General features: G+C 38.7%; 2 protein-coding genes across 2 annotated transcripts; one reads left to right on the plus strand and one right to left on the minus strand.

The window, feature by feature from the left end:
• The first annotated feature begins 7,878 nt into the window (after nucleotides 1–7,878).
• On the plus strand, nucleotides 7,879–9,790 carry LOC103434301 (NEDD8-conjugating enzyme Ubc12-like). Its single transcript, XM_008372641.3, has 6 exons — nucleotides 7,879–8,008; nucleotides 8,112–8,225; nucleotides 8,770–8,878; nucleotides 8,987–9,065; nucleotides 9,180–9,296; nucleotides 9,418–9,790. Exons 2-6 carry the CDS (start codon nucleotides 8,117–8,119, stop codon nucleotides 9,571–9,573), a joined length of 570 nt encoding a protein of 189 aa, XP_008370863.1. The 5' UTR covers nucleotides 7,879–8,008; nucleotides 8,112–8,116; the 3' UTR covers nucleotides 9,574–9,790.
• A 293-nt stretch (nucleotides 9,791–10,083) lies between these two features.
• LOC103434290 (ankyrin repeat protein SKIP35-like) lies at nucleotides 10,084–12,547 on the minus strand. Its single transcript, XM_070825222.1, has 2 exons — nucleotides 12,350–12,547; nucleotides 10,084–12,255 (listed from the first exon to the last, which is right to left on the minus strand). The coding sequence occupies exon 2, from the start codon at nucleotides 11,975–11,977 to the stop codon at nucleotides 10,370–10,372; it is 1,608 nt and encodes a 535-aa protein (XP_070681323.1). The 5' UTR covers nucleotides 11,978–12,255; nucleotides 12,350–12,547; the 3' UTR covers nucleotides 10,084–10,369.
• Between the last annotated feature and the right edge of the window lie 1,214 nt (nucleotides 12,548–13,761).

Consider the following 13,761-nt stretch of genomic DNA (forward strand, 5'->3'; position numbering starts at 1 on the left):
GGAGAATGCCAGTAATGGTCGACGATACTGCCGCCTTGAAAAGAAGACCCAAGATTTGGTGAGGAGTGCTCATGTCACTTTCAAACCGTATGGTTTTGATTGAGCTACGATCAAGAATTTTCTGATGCTGTTCACATTCCCTGGAAAGCTTAGAGATGAAGGACGCCATTGTAGGAAAGAAGCACGGCGTAAAAAGTTTTCTGGGTTGGGGGAGTTGAAAACGAAGACCTGGGGAAAAAGAAATGTGCTGGAGAATAAGGGCAAGAAAATTCAGAATAATTTTGGAAGCGTAAAGTATGAATGAGGGTTTTCAGTATTTATAGGATTTTGGCAGGAAGGGCAATCGTTTGAAATTCAAAACAAAGGGCAAAATCGACCGAGGGAATCGCCGATCATGATGAACATTTAGGAAATGCAGTTGAGAAGACCGAAGGTTTCAGGTTTTGGGGGCGCACGATCGCGTGTGACGGCGAGATTGATGGCGAAAGACGTTTCGACGCCTGCACGATGACAAATGGACTCACGGATTGATGTAGTGGCTCGCGGATTGAGGTAGTGGTTAAGTTCAGCCATAAGGTTATAATGGCAAGATGGTTCAGGCAACCGCACGCCTTAGACGTCATTATTAGGGATTGGCCGTGTTGGAGGACGCCACGTGGCGAGTTTGGTTAGCAGGATCAAGATCGTGCAATCATGTTCAATAAATGTGCCTTGGAACTCGGGCATTAGGGTTCTGAGTGACATATTCGCTTCTTCAAGGCCGAAACTCGGCTGAAGAATTCAGGCCGAGGACCTCAGAAGCGAGGGGGCAATGTTTAGGCCCAAAATAATAGTTTGGGCCGAGGGTAGGATCATTATCGGCCCAAGAGGCCGTGCGGCAAAAGGGCCATGGATCGTTCAGCTCGTGGGCTTCCAAGCCTAGGTCAGTTTGATCAGAACGCAAGTCGAGTCCTAGTGCAATGGGGAGTCTCGACGGGATCAGTAATTCAGAAAGCGAATCCGGCTCAGTTAAGGACTAGATTCATAGTCATAGTGAAGGTAGGACTGGTTGAGGTGGTGTTGATCCGGAGAGGAAGACTTAGTCCGAGTAGGATTTTATCGGATTCAGGATCCAGTGCTATAAATAGGGAAAGCTGTGCGTCAAAAAGAGGCCCCCTGCAAATCAATACAAAATTGCCCTGCGCAAATTCTCACAACTTGTGATTTTTCTTTTTCTTTTTCGCTGACACATCTTCCGTTGGCATCAACAGCACTGTGGAAGCAACCGGTGATATCTTAAGTCGGCATAGATAGCTCTGTCACCATAGAATCAGTCGGTCTCGCAGTATCTTCCGTTGGCATCAACAGCACTGCGGCGAGAACGATTGATTACCTATCCAAGTCTCGATCGAGAAGGATTTCTGAATCCTTATTGGTCGAGGTCATCTCATCAGCCTTCTCGGCGAAGTGAGGTGTTACAAGTTATTATATTCGGCACGTTGAAAGCCGAATTTGATATTGAACTTCGTAAAAATAGTAGCCTTGTCTTCAGGTTCGAGAGCCCAAGAGTCCGAGACGTGTTCCTTCCTCGGCCGCAATCGCAAGACGCAGAAGTCAACCGCGCACCCAACGCAACATCAAAAAATTTACTCCTTGGCCGAGCTCGGTCGACGAGTTGGCACGCCCCACAATCATCGAAGAATGTAGTTAGCTTATAGATTACTCGGCCTGCGCACCACGTAGACTTGGTAGTTTTTAGGGTCAACAAGTGTGTTTAAATTTCTTTCATTAATTACTACATATTTTCTACCCTCACAATGTTTGCTAGCTCGCTATATAATCAACTTAAATCAGTTATATCTATCATGCAATACATTTGCTTCCAATTTTTTGTGATAAACTAATAGATAATTGACTAAATAAACATCCTGCAAAGTTTCAATAAAAATTTCCAAGTTTTTCTTATAATTTCCGTGGTTTTTATTCAATTTTTATCGATATCGATAATATCTCGATATTTCCATCGAAATTTTCGTATTTTTAGACTACCGATATTTCCGATATCATCTGTAACATCCCACATCGCCTAGGGGAGTGATCCTTAAATGTATATTCTCATCCTTACCTAGCATAAGGCCTTTTGGGAGCTCACTGGCTTCGGGTTCCGTAGGAACTTCGAAGTTAAGCGAGAAAGAGGCCAGAACACTCCCAGGATGGGTAACCCACTGGGAAGTTGCTCGTGAGTTCCCAAAAACAAAACCGTGAGGGAATGGTAAGCCTAAAGCGGACAATATCGTGCTACGGTGGTGGAACATGCTCGAGATGTGGTGGACCCGGGCTGGGATGTGACAAAATGGTATCAGAGCCAATCTCTGGCCGGAAGTGTGCCGACGAGGACGTCGGGCCCCTAAGGGGGGTGGATTGTAACATCCCACATCGCCTAGGGGAGTGATCCTTAAATGTATATTCTCATCCTTACCTAGCACGAGGGTTTTTGGGAGCTCACTGGCTTCGGGTTCCGTAGGAACTCCAAAGTTAAGCGAGTAGGAGGTCAGGTCACTCCCAGGATGGGTGACCCACTGGGAAGTTACTCGTGAGTTCCCAAAAACAAAACCGTGAGGGAATGGTAAGCCCAAAGCGGACAATATCGTGTTACGGTGGTGGAACAGGCTCGGGATGTGGTGGACCCGGGCCGGGATGTGACATCATCGATATTTAATACCTTACATGTGATCAGCATATATCCAATATTAAAAAACAAGAAAATAAAAACTTTTATTTCCACTCCCACGTTCTCTCTCTCTCTCTCTCTCTCTCTCTCTCCTTCCTTTCCATTTTAAAAACACAAAAACAAAACATTTCACACACACAAAGTGTGTAGACATGTTGCTAGTTACGTATGAATAAATGGGCTTTCGAAATAAGTGTAAAAAGAAGTTTTTCGAATTATCACTATTTTAATCATTTTTTAATTATTACCTTCGGGCACCCTAGGAATTTGAATCATTTTTTGTGCCCTTTTGTTAATTCTCTTTTATTCCTCCCATCACTACAACAAAATATCATATTCATGTTCTTCAAAATATTTTTATTATGCAAAATCTATTATAATTCGTATTTAAACATTTGTAATAAACTATTTAAAACATAAATTTAAACATATTTGAACCTTTTTTTTGTTTTGATAATTTTTCTTTTACCTAAATTTAAACTACATATTAAAAGAATCCTAATTGTCAATCAGAAGACGATGAAAGACTATTTAACAAAACAATTTTTTGCTGTTTTTTTTTACCACAACAACATGTGATATTTACATCTCTAATTTAAAAAAGAAAATTAAAAAAATATACACTAAATATACATTTTAACATCTCTATATTATTCACTAATTTTTTTACTTTTGGGTTTAAATATTCTACGAAATATACACTTGTTGCTCAGTAAATCGTAAATCCGCTTCCAAATACATTATAAAGATTTCCTTAATGCTCATGGAAAATATTTTTCAAAAATAAAAAATTTTCATTTCTTACAAAAGAAACGTTGCTAAATATTCACGATTTTCAATCGATTTTGCTCATTCGTACATAAATCACTGTTCAATCAATTTATTTTCACATTCGCCTCATTGTGAAGTTTTGAAAATTAACCAATGCTTGTGGTTCAAGTGGTAAGGAGTTTGTTCCCCTTAAGCAAGGTCTCGAGTTCGAGCATTGTGAATGAAGCAGCCATCATTGGAAGAGCTTGCCCCGCGAATGGGGTCCGACCCAGCTTGAGGGATTAGTCCTCACCTACGTGCAGGGGATACCCTGGACTCATAAAAAAAAAAAGTTTTGAAAATTAAGGTGAGACTTTCCGTTGAGATTCTTGAGTGCAGAACCCCATTTGACAATGCTTTAGGCCTCACTACTATGTTTTAAACTTATTTTTTTAGTTTTCGGCTTAAATATTCCACTAAATATAGATTTGTTGCTCAATAAATTCTAAAACTACTTCCAAAATCCTTAAAAAGTTTAAATAAATGCTCGGGAAAAATATTTTGTGAAAATAAAAAATTTGCATTTTTGTGAAAAAATCTCATATCCCGACCCGAGGTCCACCACATCCCGGGCCCGCTCCATCGTTGTAGCACGATATTGTCCGTTTTGGGCCCCGACCACGCCCTCACGGTTTTGTTTATGGGAACTCACACGAGAACTTCCTAGTGGGTCACCCATCATGGGAGTCCTCTCGTGCGCTACTCTCTTAACTTCCAAGTTCCGATGAACTCCGAAGCCAGTGAGCTCCCAAAAGGCCTCGTGCTAGGTAGGGATGAGAATATACATTTAAGGATCACTCTCATGGGTGATGTAGGATGTTACAATCCAACCCCCTTAAGGAGCCCGGCGACCTCGTCGGCACACCACGGCCAGGGTTAGGCTTTGATACCATTTTGTCATATCCCGGGCCCGTTCCACCACCGTAGCACGATATTGTCCGCTTTGGACCCCGACCACGCCCTCACGGTTTTGTTTCTGGGAACTCACATGAGAACTTCCTAGTGAGTCACCCATCATGGGAGTGATCTCATGCGCTACTCGCTTAACTTCCGAGTTCCGATGAACTCTGAAGCTAGTGAGCTCTCAAAAGGTCTCGTGCTAGGTAGGTGATAAGCTCATGTTTATATATATTTTACATCAAATTCACTTGTCTTTTCTTAGTTAGTTCCTTGTATTTTTTAGCTATTTACTTTGTTTTTGTGTTTTGTGGGATTTGTCAAGCAAATAAAAGAAAAAATAGCACAAGTGAGATTTTAAGTAACAAATTCGTTAAAAATGCATGTGCAGATCAGCTGACTTTGGAAGCAAGTTGCGAACAGCTCAGAATGAATTAGAGAATGAGCCTTATATGCTTGGAAATCTACGGATGTCTATTTTCTGGAGCATTTCACGGATTGTTAATATCATTTTTTCTAGAAGACGTTATGGCCGTTTTAACACTGAAAGGTTACCAAGAGGCTGAGCAGTTTGTAACTGCAATAAAAGCAATAAACCCAATAAATCTAACAGCCAAAACTGATGCAGCCAAGAACAAGTCAGCTGATACCTATTCAAATATCAGAGGAAATGGAAAAAAAGATGAGAATTAAGTGGGAGTAATTGACATAAAGGCTACCCAAAGAGTTACAATTGTTTTACAATTTCCTCTTACTTATTGTCATCACTAAATGGCTATTAGTGGGTGAGTTAAGGAGAAGAAAAGGATGCAGCAAGAATTGGTTTAAAAGCAGCGTTAGGGAAGGAAGGAAATAGAGGAGGAGGCCTTGGTTGATTTCTTTTGGTTCTATCTTCTCAAACTCATGTCTATCTTTTGTTTTAACTTAAGGATTGTGTGTAACTAAATTTTTAGTAGTTAGGGGCTGTTTTGAAGCCCCGAATATGATTGCAAGTTTGTTATGACATTTCGTTTGAATTACTTTTATGAATGGATGAAAATTGGTTCACTACTTGTCTCATTGATGAATTCTTTATTTGTTTTCTATGGATGCATACGTAGTAAGCATATGTAGGATTATAACACTATGAATATGTGTGTGTCTGCCCTTGTCGAATAAGGACCTACATATGTTCTAGAGTAGTACTTGTTAATTGCGATTAACATGTGAACCAATTTCTAGAATAAGTAAGACAACGCCAGTACTTACGATGCCTTGTGATGACTCAAACTCTTTTCGTTCTTAATGATTTCTACTTGTTAAATCTATGAACACGTTCTAGATTGCATGCTAGAGACTAAGTTAAGTTGAAAACGCCATTCTCTTAACATATTACATAAGAAAGAGTAATAGGTTGAGTTCTAAAATTGAGCAAACTTGAGCATCTTCATCCTGAAATAAAAGGAATTTGAATGAAATATAACATGTTTGCATGATTATTTGGTGGTGGATAGCAATTCCCCTAACTCGTTTTTCTTAATTTGTGAACTACCTAAAATCTATTTCTGTCCTGTTTTTGTTCCATTTAATTTAAATAGCAAATCAACTCCAAAAATCCCAAAAATTTGTAAGTGTAGTTCTGTGTGTCTAGTATCTTCATATAAAATTTCATAGACTTTAGATAAGTGTAAGTCGGTCTAATAATTATTTTTCGGTGGATGGTCAGTAGGGACAGCAACTAGTTTTTGTGACATAATAGTTAGATAAAACAATCTTTTGCGGGAAAAATCCTTATTTTCATATGCTAGAATTGACAAATCTTAGTGTTAATAAGGAAAATAAATAGGACATTTGTGTGCTACTTTGTGGTGTGCTTTTAATCCTATCAAATTTTTGGCGTCGTTGCCGGGGATTGTTATGTCTAATTACTTAGTTCTCTATTGTTTTCTTTTCTTGTCTAATTAGTGTTTTTGTTTTTGTTTTTGTGTCAGGTACTCTTCATAGTATATGCATACTCGAATGTCCAAGAACCAACCCTATGTCAAGATCTTTTGCGGAGCATAATGTGGAGGTTGTACCCATCCAAGAACCATCTCCCTTGGATGATTACTCTTGGTACCGTCCGGCTGCAGACGTAAAAGCAAGCGCTTATTGGGAGGCAACCCAATATTTATACTCTTTGTCTTTTTATGTCATTTTCAATTTTCCATTTGTTTTTGTTTTCTGAATTTTCTTGCATGCTGAACTGAATATGATAGTTTGTTGTAGTGGTAAGAGAAATAACAAAAATGATTGAAATTCTTGGGGCTAACTTTCCTTGCCCATCCTTTTTCGAATGATTCAGTGTAATTGATTGTCACACTCTCTCTAGACCCAATCACATGGTAAACCCGACCACGGTAATGAGAATGGTTTTCCTCTCTTATGAGATTTTTTTTTTTCAACCATTGGAGCTAAAGATATGCCTTCTTCCTTGTTCACAAAAACCCTTTTCTAAAGGGCAAAGAGAACAAAAGCAAGAGCAACTTGACTTTCTGGCACCCTAGGAATTTGAATCATTTTTGTGCCTTTTTGTTAATTTCTCCTACAATTACAACAAACTATTATATTCATATTCTTCAAAATATTTTTTTCGTGCAAAATCTATTATAATTCGTGTTTAAACACTTGCAATCAATGATTTAAAACATAAATTCAAAGATATTTGAACCTTTTTTTTTGTTTTGATAATTTTTCTTTTACCTAAATCTAAACTACTTATTAAAAGAACTTTCTTTGTCAACCAAAAAACTGTTTAACAGTCGCCATTGGACATGAAAGGCTCTCTCCTTGAAATTCCATCTACATCTACTGCATGCAAATCGAATGATGATAGGGCCCAAGTCCTCTCTATGAACATCACCTATCACCTCCTTTACCAAGTAATGTTCTCTCTTTCAAATTTGATTCATATCTTCACCATATTTTTATAATTATAATCTGTTTGTTGGAAATTCAAGCAATTTGGCATTTGGGCCAACGTCAACTAGCTTCAAATCGAGGCCGTTCGACAAATGATGCAGTTGGGGTGAAAAAAAAAATGGATTTAGATATTTGAGGTTATTTTAGGAAGAATTGGGGTGGATTAATAGGATTTTATTTTTTAAATTTTTTATGGTGGGTGAGATTATAATGTGGGGGTGTAGAAATAATTAAAGTGTTAAAACGCACCTATCTTAAACGATGATATCATTGGGTAGATTATCTCCATTTTTTCAGCTTTCATCAACTTTGCATGTAGTTAAATATTAAGTGTAGAAATAAAGTGATAGACTTAAAGTGTCAGTATTTTAGACGTAATTAAATTAGACATGCAATTTGCAAAAATAAAAATAAAAAATAAAGTGTTTTTTGTTTTCCAGATACAGCCAACGACATGTCGTTAATATGATTTGTATTTTGGAAAGGGAAGCCTGTGGCCACGAGAACAAGTAGCAGGAAGACAAGAATAGAGAAGAAAGGAAGACTATAAATCCGTTTCATTCCTTGTCCGTCTTCATTGTGTCTCTCCCGTCTTTGCTTTCCCATTCCATTTCCTTTGCTTTTGCTTTTCTGCGGCATTTCGTCGAGCAGGTTTTCTTCGATGTTTTTGTTCACGAATTGTTTACACATACAACAGACATGTATGGTTCATCTTCTTATCCGTTTTAAATGTGTGCTTTTCTTTTAATTACAGAAACCATGATTAGGTTGTTTAAAGTGAAAGAAAAGCAAAAGGAAACAGCTGAAAATGCAAAGGAGAATGGTCTCGTAAAGAAGCAAAGTGCAGGAGAATTGCGTCTTCATAGAGGTAAATACGATTTTAGGACGTAAATATGTTATGATTTGCTGCAATGTGGTACAAAGTTATACTTTTGCATGCATGTTAAGTTCCTAAACACACGTTTAACTCCAACGTACGTAAAGGCAAGGTTTCGGTGTTTATTTTAATTCCTTCAACCAGTCCTTCAATTGTATTATGACACAGAACCGAGCGTAGCCGACCCCACTTAGTGGGAAAATGACGCATGTTAAGTTCCTAAACACACATTTAACTCCAACGTATGTAAAGGCAATGTTTCGGTGTTTATTTTAATTCTTTCAACCAGTCCTTCAATTGTATTATTACATAGAACCGAGCGTAATGACGTTTTAGGATTCATACAGCCGACTCTACTTAGTGGAAAAATGCTTTGTTGTTGTTGTGTTGTTGTTGTTGTTTGTTGTTGTTGTGAGTTGAACATGCCATAAGAATGCAAAATTTCATTCCCCAATGGAAAGGATGATTTGATGGACTTTGAGTTGTTGTCGTCGTCGTCGTCGTCCTTCAATTGTATTAAGTTGTTGTCTTGTAGATATAAGTGAGTTGAACATGCCAGAAGAATGCAAGATTTCATTCCCCAATGGAAAGGATGATTTGATGGACTTTGAGATCACCATTACACCTTATCGGGGATATTATATGTAAGTAAACTTTGATCCGAAGCTTAATTTGGCTCTCTATACGTTGTTTGGATTTTGCAACTTCGATGTCATCTTGCTGAATCCGACATTTTGTACCTCTTTTCGTAGGGGTGGTGGGTTTGTCTTCTCATTTAAAGTTCCCGCAGTCTACCCTCACGAGCCTCCGAAGGTCAAGTGCAAAACCAAGGTAACGAAACCTAAGTTATATCGGAACTTAACTTTCGAGTCTATTGGTTACGAACTTACGATCCAAACCATAATATATATATCTGGTGTTGTATAATGCATGCCATCTGTGCAGATCTACCATCCCAACATCGACTTAGAAGGAAACACTTGCCTTAACATTCTTCGGGAAGACTGGAAACCTGTCTTGAATATAAACACTGTTATTTACGGATTGTATCACCTGTTCACGGTATCTCTAATCATAACACAAAATCTTTGGTGACCTCAAACAAATTATCCGTTTTGTTGTTACGAGGATATATTTGGATGTGTACCTTTTGTGGACTAAAATCCTACATTTCTTTATGCAGGAACCTAACCATGAGGACCCCTTGAATCAAGAAGCAGCAGATCTTTTGAGGGACAATCCAAAATTGTTCGGATTGAACGTGAGAAAATCGATCGAGGGAAACATATGGGTGGGAGGCGCCCATTTCCCTGGGTGCAAAACGGGCGACTTCTACTGATTCGGTTTATCTAGGGTTTTGCTTCTCCGTGGTCCAACCATGGTTGTATGAGGTTGAAGGGGTTTGTGTGTTTCTGGGGTGTTTTCTGCATTTTAGGTGAGTACTTGGTGGGGGATTGTCTTGTGGCAAATTTTCAGCCCATACATGTAGCAGGAGAGTGTGTACTAGTGTAATTTTGATCTTCCTTCCATTAATAACATGGCATCATGTTATGGCTTGGTTTTGACTTTACTATTTCAATTTAATTGAATCAATGTCGTGATCGCTGTTTGTTGATGGTTAGATAATTTGGAGATGCAGTTATTAATAAAACAACAATTCAACCCCAATCATTTACGGTCTTATCCGCCAAACAGGGCATGTATAAAATCATAACTATTATACACATGATTTAGAATTTTGCTCATTCGGAGTATCAGACAAAACTTGTGAAAACATAAGAATCCTACTCCTCACTCTGGAACACCATAGAAAATCCTCTCTTCAAAGATGATGTTTAAAACTTGAATATGTGTGAAACAAAAAATTAATAATAATTCATGTGTTGCACTGGGTTGTAAAGCATTCGAAACATGCATTGAAATTTAAATTGCCACGAGAAAGAGTGAAACTCTAATAGGGAGAATGAAACGTGAAGATATACTTGAATATAAGGCAATCTTATATGTTGCAAAGAACATTTGGAACCTCCTAGCTTTGTACCCTGACCCTAGCTAAATTTGTTGTTAGATACTACCCACCACATACTTCCGTTGGCGATGAAACGAGAATCCGAAAAAAGTACAGATCTTGCTAATTAAGAAGTGAATTGAGGAAGACGCCTCTCCAAAACAGCTAAGAGCTCCCTGCACTGGTTCACCCCATCTAACACTCCACCACCAAGCCTTGTCACAGCTTCAACAAGCTGCCCTCTCAACCTTTGCGACACCAAACGGCTGCCTGCTGCATTGACACACTCCCTATATAGTGGCAGGTAAGCAATGGCTACCCTCAACTCGGGAGGTAGAACAGCCAAGCAGATGGGAGATTCACCCCACTTTAAAACCCTCACAATGTTCATGTAATGTTCTTGTCCTTGCCGTATTCCGTCTGAGAAAGCTCTTTCTGACCAATGCTCCTGAAGAAACGCCCTTAGCTCAGGATTGGCATCATCATCATCGCCAGACCCAGCAAATGTGTCTGCAACAGTATAAGTAGTTGCAGGGTCACCTAAGAAATCAGAACCAAGAAGAAATGCAACACCTTTAAGAGAATTAACACCGCCTACTCTACCAACAGCCTTGAGAATATTAAAGCTTCGTTGTGCAAGAAGATCATCAGGAAGTTGATGAAGGAGATAGGCTGCAACATCAGCTTGGTTGCTAGAAGTTGCAGCTACCAGAGCAATGCACAGTTCTGTGTCCCGGCAACCCATTTTTACAAACCACTCAACCACTGGCTTACAGCCGCTCTTAGCAGCTCCCAACAGAGGGGTCCTGAAATCCACGTTATTACCCTCTTCCACAAGACATTCCATAGTACCAAACCTAGAGTACAGGCAAGCAAAATTAAATGCCCAGTCAGCATCGACGTTCAGGTTGTTAATTCGGGCAGCCTTCAATATGATGCGCACAATCTCTGTATTCCCAAAACTAGACGCTTGAACCAAAGAATAATTGAAAATGCCACTCTCCACACCCCCTTTCACCAGCATACCAAACAAACCTGGTATTGCAGTAGTTTCCCAATTCCCAGATGTGCAACCCAGATCGAAAGAAGTAGAGGATAAATATAGGGGAAGGCAAGCAGCATAGAAGGCCATTGAGAAGTCTTTTGATGTAAGCTGGATACCAGCAAGATCTAGAAAGGTTTTCAATGCCGATAACTGAAGTTGGATCTCATCAACCTGTACGTTGTAATTAGCTCTATCCTTACTACCCCGATGACCACTAAAATTGAAGCCTGGCCCTATCCATTCAATAAACTCATGAATTTCCTTAGCAATAGGTTCTCCCTCTAATAACACATGACCATCGCATTCCAGGACAAAATCACGTAACCTCTGAGCCATTTCAGTGACTGCACATGCAATAGTACTTGTCGTTCGGCCATGAAAAGCTTGAACACACGATGCCATAAATGAAGTCCTCACAACAGCTGAGCCGAAGTCATGTGCACCATTGGCGACGATCTTCTCAATCAGACCCATGATTGCATTGCTTTCTTCCTGGGTGCTTAAGAACCATACTGAGTCCAAGGTGATGCACAAAGCATCATTCAGAGCTTGTGGACCAGCTAACAGAATCAAGCTCTCTGATAGCTTCCAATCATAAAAACTCACCGCACGCTGAAACAAGTTACCCCACTCATTACTTTCTTGCGTTGTGAGTTTCTGTACTGGCCTAAATGTCTCACTTTTCTCCATATTATCGACCACAAACAAATCTACTCAAACTATCAATCAATTTTCACAAACAGAACCATCAAAGAGGAATAAGACGATAACGAAAGAAACCCATTTGCTCCATTGCCTCAGAATTTCAATTCCACCAAACCCAATTGATTAAATCGATCAAAAAATGCATAAATCACAAGCTGGTTTGCAAAAGATTATTTATTCCCTATTGCTCTTTTTTCTTCTTCGAGCATTACTCCAAGTTAACAAATTGAGAGCAAATTTCCCAACCGGCAACAGCAAAGAACCTAAAATCAAACCCTAAAATTCATGAATTTCTAAGCATGCTGGTGTGGAGAGACCACCCAAACCAAGCAAATCAGAGACACGAGTTCGAATTACCTGGCAATGCTTGGAGTATCACCGGAAAACTTATAAACCCTAATTTCAGCGAACCAAACCCAGACGTCGATAAACCTCCTACTCTGATTGATTGTGGTCGACTAGACTGCGACGAGAAAGAGCTTTGTCAATACTGGGTGTTTCATGGTTTCCCTCCTTATTGAGTCAAAGTATGTCATGCCTTGGTCTTCGAAAGGTCCTGTATGTTATAAAGCTAACTTTTGCTAGCCGGTGAAACGTATCACATTGTTTAATTTCGTAATTATAACATAAAATAATTGCATTTAAAGAGAGATAGAAAAATATATTGATATTATTGTTTTCATTTCTTTTCTTTTATGTGTGTTATGATCATACATGAAATGCTTCTTTTATAGAGTTATATCCGTGAAGAATCATAAAAGTGAAATGTGTGACTTTTTGAAAAATATCATACAACAATAACAATGTTATTATTCTTAAGTCTTCCTTACTTTTCATCTTTGGCTAAAATATGTAGACATTCACTCCCACAACTTTTACGACACTATATTAGTATTATGATTTCACTAACATTACATGTATAAAAATAAAAAAAGTAATCTTATGGCTTGTTGAGTCGTAATTAGAACTGAATCTATGTAAAATCACAGTCCAATTTTTCATTAAAGTTGTTACAAGATAATTTGGTATCGAAATATGAGATCTATTGACTTATATAAGCTGTTTACTAATTTTAACACAATCGAAATTTAAAACCAATTTGATTAGTAAAATGCCCATGAGAATACTACCCGGACGAAGAGACCAATTCCTTTAAAATGAGGAGTTGAATTCTCTAGCTTGCACAGACTCTGTGTTAAAGGTGGGTTTGACCGTGCTTGGGCCGACCCATTTACAGTCACCCACGTGGGTTTGGTCACGTTTGGGTAGCCCATTTAATAAACGAATTATGTTTTGTTTGGCCCACTTAATACAACATTAAGTCTAGCCCCGCCCGCGGCCCTGATCCATTAAAACCGGGACCATGCTGGGTCAAGTCACTAAACGGGCCAACTTTGACAAAACAAACTTTAGTTATTTCAAAAAACCTTATTTGAACATGTTATTAAGTTAAATATCACTAATATTAAAATGTATGTTTGTAATTGAAAAAAATATGAGTAAGTGAGATTATTCAAAATGGGTTAGGGTCGCAGGTCGTACTCGACCCATGATGAGCCCGACGGGCTATGGGCTAGTCGGCTCTTTGGACCTAAATCTTAGGCATACATTGCTCATGTCTTACAAATCGTGTTGTGCTGTGCCTTATTTAAGTGATGTATTATATTTGTGCCAACCCGCCCGTTTGACACCTTTAATGTGTGTTTTGATTTATCCGTAAATAATAAATACATAAGTAATTTGTAGTTAAAATATAATTTTTCATTTCT

Source organism: Malus domestica, chromosome 01 (genome assembly GCF_042453785.1).
Source record: "Malus domestica chromosome 01, GDT2T_hap1".
Lineage (NCBI taxonomy): Eukaryota > Viridiplantae > Streptophyta > Magnoliopsida > Rosales > Rosaceae > Malus > Malus domestica.

What these genes read in the sequence shown, in the direction of transcription:
- LOC103434290 (XM_070825222.1), bottom strand. Translation starts at nt 11,977, where the DNA reads ATGGAGAAAAGTGAGACATTTAGGCCAGTACAGAAACTCACAACGCAA.
- LOC103434301 (XM_008372641.3), top strand. Translation starts at nt 8,117, where the DNA reads ATGATTAGGTTGTTTAAAGTGAAAGAAAAGCAAAAGGAAACAGCTGAA. An exon ending in CCTTATCGGGGATATTATAT is followed by an intron (nt 8,879 to 8,986) that starts GTAAGTAAACTT and finishes CTCTTTTCGTAG; the next exon opens with GGGTGGTGGGTTTGTCTTCT. An exon ending in GATTGTATCACCTGTTCACG is followed by an intron (nt 9,297 to 9,417) that starts GTATCTCTAATC and finishes TTCTTTATGCAG; the next exon opens with GAACCTAACCATGAGGACCC.